Source organism: Pavona decussata, unplaced genomic scaffold (assembly GCF_977016875.1).
Source record: "Pavona decussata unplaced genomic scaffold, jaPavDecu1.1 SCAFFOLD_366, whole genome shotgun sequence".
Lineage (NCBI taxonomy): Eukaryota > Metazoa > Cnidaria > Anthozoa > Scleractinia > Agariciidae > Pavona > Pavona decussata.
In genome coordinates, this window is record NW_028145742.1 from 2,476,423 (window position 1) to 2,483,018 (window position 6,596).

General features: G+C 35.9%; 1 protein-coding gene across 1 annotated transcript; it reads right to left on the reverse strand.

The window, feature by feature from the left end:
• Positions 1-4,028: 4,028 nt before the first annotated feature.
• On the reverse strand, positions 4,029-6,590 carry LOC146452779 (DNA-directed RNA polymerase III subunit RPC9-like). The gene is made up of 6 exons (XM_085097649.1): positions 6,436-6,590; positions 6,172-6,310; positions 5,572-5,610; positions 5,331-5,386; positions 4,761-4,818; positions 4,029-4,626 (listed from the first exon to the last, which is right to left on the reverse strand). Exons 1-6 carry the CDS (start codon positions 6,441-6,443, stop codon positions 4,486-4,488), a joined length of 441 nt encoding a protein of 146 aa, XP_084953775.1. The 5' UTR covers positions 6,444-6,590; the 3' UTR covers positions 4,029-4,485.
• Positions 6,591-6,596: the final 6 nt, after the last annotated feature.

Consider the following 6,596-nt stretch of genomic DNA (forward strand, 5'->3'; position numbering starts at 1 on the left):
ATACTACTGAGTCTACTGATACTCCTGGGTTCAAATAATTTACTAATCAACAGTCTTTATAAAAGTGAGTACTATTAAACAGAACAAATCTATTGATATAGTTCTGAGTACAACCACTTAATAGAAAACTACTCCCCCACGGATGATTCAATAGTGAGACTGTTACGTTTTTATATTAATTTGAACTTGTACAAACATAGGTGTCTACTTCAGTTTATATTCATTATTGCTTTTCCAACAGATATGCTTCATTTCCTCAGTTGTTGTTAATATGAAATGCAGATTTCGACCTCAGTATGTAAAACAAATTAAAAGTGGTTAGGAAAATCGTATTAAATAAAATTGATATAATATTCAATTTCTTTATCGGTTCAGTGTTGAGCCACTGTCAATTTCCCCTACTAGCCAATTATTTCTGGTGACCCCCCCCTCTTTCACTCAATTTTTTTTGGTGGCCCCCCCCTTTAGTGCCATTTTTTTTCTCGTGGCCCCCCCCCAAATCCCACCAGCCCCCCCATGCTCATAAAAAATGAACGGTCCCTTATTTATACGCATTAACGGGAGTCTCCTACGACGACGATTATAGAAAAGCATCGCAGACCAATTTCAGTCGGATAATTACGAAACAATTATTTAATTTCTTGCACAGATGTCATCGCTAAGCGTGAAAATCATAGATAAGGTCAGTCTCGGTCAAAAATTATTTTAGGCAACTCGTAGGTATTTTAATAAACTAATGATCACGTAAAAACAACATAAAGACAATCTTTGTAAAAAAAAAAGCATCTTTTTAAACAAATAAATTTTTTTATGTAAAAAAGCTGCTTTTTTACAGTTACCACAAAGATGTATATTTGTAAAAGTACTGCTTTTGGACATAAAAGCGGCTTTTTTACAAATATATTTCTGTAAAAAGACTGTTTTTTTTTTTTACAATTACATAATTGTAAAATTGCTGCTTTTTTACAATTATATATTTTGTAAAAAAGCTGCCTTTTTACAGTAATAATGTTCTAAAACAAAACGGCCGAACACTATACCTCCTCAGGCCTGGGGCAAACGGCGAATCTTGGTCTAACTTAATTCGTCTAACCGCTATTAATTTTGAAATAGGCGCATGAATGGTGCGACTTTTGCCGCAATTAAGTTCGACTCAAATTAATTGGTTCGACTCCAGCAGAAGACGACAAAGAAATGTACCAAAATTTAAAACGCACGTGCAGAGCGATTCTTTTTGCTCATTAAGCCTTTTGTGTTGTGGTGTTGTCGTCGCCGTCGCCGTGGTGTTAGGGAACTTAAGCAACGACGACGGCAACAGCAATGAGAACGCCACAAAAACAATAGGTTTGATGAGTAAAAACAATCGCTCTGCACGTGCGTTATATGTTTTTGTATATTTCTTTGCCGGCATCAGTAAAACAACAACGTGAAATGACCAAATTTAGGGTTTTGTGGAGAACGTGAGCACACGACGGTGAATTTTTCATTATCCTTCCTTACTTGAACGCTGTTCCTATCAATTTAGTTCCCAGATAACTCGGCCACATTGCAAAAGGTGAATCAATTGGAATAATCACGAAGTAATAGAAGTAACGCGAGGTTATATTTTCAAGTGACGTTTTCATTGCCGTTGCCGTCGTCGTTGCTTAAGTTCCCTGTTTTCGTAAGGTCCCCAATAGCACGAGGGCACGTGCTTATTCCCGTGTTTCACGAAGTGCAACTTGTGAATTAGGGTCTACGCAGGTTCGACGTTTGCTACCACACTGGAATTAAGTCGACTCTTTGTCGAACCTATTTTTAATAAATTGGACGCGACTTAGATGCGACGTTTGCCCTAGATCTTACCGATTCAAGCAAGGGTTTGTGAGACATTTCGTACATCATCACTACCTTCATACAATTTTCTTCACAAACATGCTTTATTGCGTGCTGTTATATTTTGGGGGCCATACGATTAGCGCTAATCGTATGGCCCCCAAAATATAACAACACGCAATGACCTCGATGTGATTTACGCTAATATAATTAAACAAAAGAAAGCCTGCGTATATATCTTCCCGGTAACCACTAACAAATACGGTAGCGCTAGGAACATTGTTTTAAAACTACTAAATTGTTACATTCCGCTATTACTACGCGCTAGGAAATCTAATAATGCAATAAAAGGTTTTGGACTCTTATGGAGAGCTATGGACTGGACTGCGTTTATTTAATAGAAATACCGCTTTTAACGTAAGGCCGAATTTTGCGAGCCATAGGAAATGTTAAGCGAACGTCGATACCACTTCTATGCACTGTAAGAATTCAAGTTTAATCCTGGCCTGTGTTTTTGCCCTGTTGTGTTAAGAGGACTTGGAATTCGACTGATTGCCAATGGGCACCAGCGGTAACTATCCTATTTTCCCTAACTTTGGATAATAAGGAAATTATGTGCCTCGTTGTAAGAAAGAGCAATTTTACCCACATAGTTTTTTCGCAAAGGTTCCTTTTACCAATCATTGTATTGTAAAAATTGCAGCTCTTCTCCATGAAAAACAGCTTTGTTCCTAAAAAGAAAAAAGGCTGATTTTTTACAATTATTTTTGTAAAGAAGCTACTCTTTTACAAATCCGTAATTGTAAAAAGGCTGTTTTTTTACAAATATATATTTTTGTAAAAAAGCTGCTTTTTTACAATTATATAATTGTAAAAATGCTGCTTTTTTATAAATATACATTTTTGTAAAAAAGCTGCTTTTTTACAATTATATAATTGTAAAAATGCTGCTTTTTTACATAAAAAAGCAGCTTTTTCACAAATATATATTTTTGTAAAAAAGCTGCTTTTTTACAATTAGATAATTGTAAAAAGGCTGTTTTTTTACAATTATATAATTGTAAAAATGCTGCTTTTTTACATAAAAAAGCAGCTTTTTTACAAATATATATTTTTGTAAAAAAGCTGCTTTTTTACAATTATATAATTGTAAAAATGCTGCTTTTTTACGTAAAAAAGCAGCTTTTTTACAAGGACCGTTTTTTTACACAACAGACATATATATATATATAAATATATTTTTCGCTCGAATTCGCGCGGCTTAGCTCCGCTCGGGCCGGCTCGGCCCGACAAATTTATTAACCTCGCTACGCTCGGGCCTTCGGCCCTCGCTTCGCGAGGAATAAAGTTTATTTTAATATATGTCAAAACAACAACAACAACAAAAAACTATCCGTCCTTCTGGCTTAAAATCCGTTCCCTTTTTCTGTCAATTATACTGAATCGCGTGAGCAACAAAGAAAGAACGCGCCGGTCGCGCGTCAAACTCGCGTGGCAACAACTTTCTTCGCGCAGCTAAACATATACAGCTGTTTCGACAAAGGTTGTCCAAAAAGTCGTAAAAGCGTACGCGACAATGCTGAAAGGTGGTCTGGGAAATACCCAATAAATTTCAATAAAAGCACAGAATCCATAATGCCTTGACCGTACAGCGAAGACTTGAGATGACGGGAAATATGGATTCTGAGCTTTTATTAAAATTCATTGGGTATTTCCCAGGCTACCTTTCAGCATTGGAGCGTACGCTTTTACACGTTTTGTCGAAACAGCTGTAGAAAAACTAATCAAATTACGCAATCAAAAGTTTTTTACACTTGCTTTTACTTCCCATCTAAAAAAAAAAAAAAATTCAATTTTCTCCCGATTTCTGCCTTCTTCTTCTCCTGATTTCATTCACATGTCTCCCGGGGACCTAACTGATTAAACCGCCTCCGCACCCACAAAATTACAAAGGGACTGAGGGTAACTTTTGATGATACCTGTGCAATACTTGTACTTGAAGAATCTTGTAAGTAACTGAACAACAAAACTCAAACAAAATGTCAACAGTTGTTACTTTTAACTACTTTTATAACCGGCGATCAGGCTCTTTTTTCTTTCTTTCTTTTCTTCTCTTTTGTTTCTTTTCTTCATGCTATTTGATGTTATATCTATTTGGCATTTGTTTATTTATTTTTATTTTTTAAATCTTTATTAACAAACGACACAAAGGACAACATAAACATAAATAACTATATTTTCATTTGACTTGATAAACCATTCCTGCGGGAAGGAAATAAGGGTATTGCAAATAAACTTCCCTTGTTCCACGTAGTAGATAGGTTTTGGAGTCCCTTACCAAACTAGTAACCATCTAGTAACCAACTTTATTTTTACACAGTAAAAAGTTCAGTTACAAATAGACGTGTAGTTCCAAAAAAATCCATACCCCCACCTCCTGGAATTTCCAATCCCTTCTGTAGGGGGGTGGGGTTCTTAAGGGTAAAGAAATTTAAAGGAAATTGGAATTTCAAGAGGGGTAGGGGGGTCTTAGAACAAAAAAGGCCCTTCCATAGGAGGGTGGGGAGGGTATGGATATTTTCTGGACAATAACAATATATTGATTTACAAAGACTGAGATAATATGCTATTTCAATCCAAGGTTCTTCTTGGTATATATTTTGCACACATTTATGAGGACATTTCTTCCTCATCTTCATTTTTTTCATCCCCAGTTTCTTCATGGATGTCAGGAAGTTTTGTAGTAATTACATTCAAGAGTTCTTCTATTTCTTGGTCAGTTTTCAAACGTTCTTCACTGTCTTCAATGATCTAAAACAAGACATAGTATACAAATATTCAGTTACTAATAAAATAAATCCTGAAATTCATTGGAAAATGTGGATTTAGTGGAGAGATACAATGGTAGTTGTTCTTGATTAGCCTGACCAAGAGCTTCTACTCACCAGCTGAATTTCAACAGGTGTTGTTGGCCTTAAGTTCAACAACTGAAGCTTCTCTGCTCTGCAGAAAACATTAGAAAAAACTATTAAATCCATTTATTAAAAATAAGTACTACAAAGGAAGACTTGAATTTCTCCAAATGAAATCAGCCGTAAATGGTTTTTTCTGTGCATTGACTGCCAACATTAAAACAATGATCCCGGACAGAACTATGGCAAATCAATATTGAAGGGGTGCCTGGAAAAAAAAGCCAAAGTGACTTCCGATAGATTTCTAGATTCTCCTTCCAAATTGCCTTGTGTTCGCTTGTAAAACATAAGGAGAATTTTACCATACATCAAAAGTCTCTTAGGGCCTTATTCTGAGCACCCCATCAATTAATTTAAAAACAATTAAAAAAACAAACCAAGCAAACAATGTAACAAAAACAACAAGAATGACTGCCAACTTAACACAAATTAAATATAACAGTGAAAATTAGCTTAAAACATATCGTACAAGTTTACAGACATTTTTGTTATGTAAAGGAGTAACCTCCAACCTTCCCCTCCCCCCAGAAAATGTATACAAACCTTGTTAAATTAAATGGTTCCAAGGCTTTGAGAAAGTCTTCAATTATTTCTGGGCTCTGATGACAAATTCACCAAAATAAATTTTAGTGATGTAAACATTCAAGGACTGAAGGAGGAAAAAAGCAACAAATTACCCAGTGACAGGTAAAAAGATTTAATAATACAGTAAAAGTTCTTGAAATTTCAACAAAGAATCAATAACAGCAAAGATACTCATTAGTCCAAAAATATTTAACCAGACCTGACTTTTGCACGGAGTTTTCTCCAAATGCTTGCGAGCCTGTAAAAGGACCATAAAGTCAGTTCAAGCTCTCAACATTATTAGATTATTAGATACTGACAAAATGAACCCAAGTGCTATAGCTTTGTAGAGACAGAGAGAGAGAGAGAGAGAGAGAGAGAGAGAGAGAGAGAGAGAGAGAGAGAGAGAGGAGGGGCTTACCCCCCCCCCCCCCCTGTTACTTTCCATACTGTATTTACTCAAATGGTATTAGTAAAGGCTGTTTTCAGCGAGTTAATTTAGTAGGACTAAATTTGGTATGCATCAAGGACATTTTGGCGTGCACACCAAACATACATGATTGATACTCACACATGCATATGCCATGCTCTGCAGACTAAAATATGTCTTCATGAATGAGATGAAAGTAGCCTATGGGCCAGTCTACAGAGCATGGCAGGTGCACATGTGTGTTTCAAAAAAAGCCTCTCATTTTTACTTTCAGAAAATGTCTATCAGAAAATACCTCTGCAGGTGTGCGATGTTGTTGAGTTCTGCCATACTCTGCAGACTGGTCTATGGGGAATTCTGGAAATATGGCCCACTCTTTGCAAAACTAACCTCGTAACATATTGTTGACAGATTAACCAGGTGTTTTGGCTTTGTCTTCTTGGTTTTGCTTCCTTTGTTTTGATTTTCTGTCTCCTGAAGCAACTGATATACCTCATAATTGCTCAGCATGGCAGCTTTCTCGTTAAGACTGCATATTAAATAAACAATATAAGTTTTCAAATGTTTATATCTTTCAAAATCATGCATGTGCCCTTAAAAACTTCTTTAAAAGCCGCCAATGCATACAAACAGTAAAAACTAAGGTTTTCTTACACTTCCATATCTATAGCCTTGTGGTACTAAGTCTACCTGAGTAAACTCATTTCATTTCGCATGTATCAAGATTAGATTTTAGCAGTTTCTTCTGTGCAAAATATTGTTATGATGAACAAGAAGCCGCCATTTTGAAACTGACTTGGCTACCAAGCCTATTT

Excerpts from the sequence above, each read along its gene's own strand:
- LOC146452779 (XM_085097649.1), bottom strand. Across the intron at positions 5,611-6,171 it reads TGTCAACAATATGTTACGAG|GCTCGCAAGCATTTGGAGAA; the intron begins GTTAGTTTTGCA and ends GTCCTTTTACAG. Across the intron at positions 4,627-4,760 it reads CACCTGTTGAAATTCAGCTG|ATCATTGAAGACAGTGAAGA; the intron begins GTGAGTAGAAGC and ends GTCTTGTTTTAG.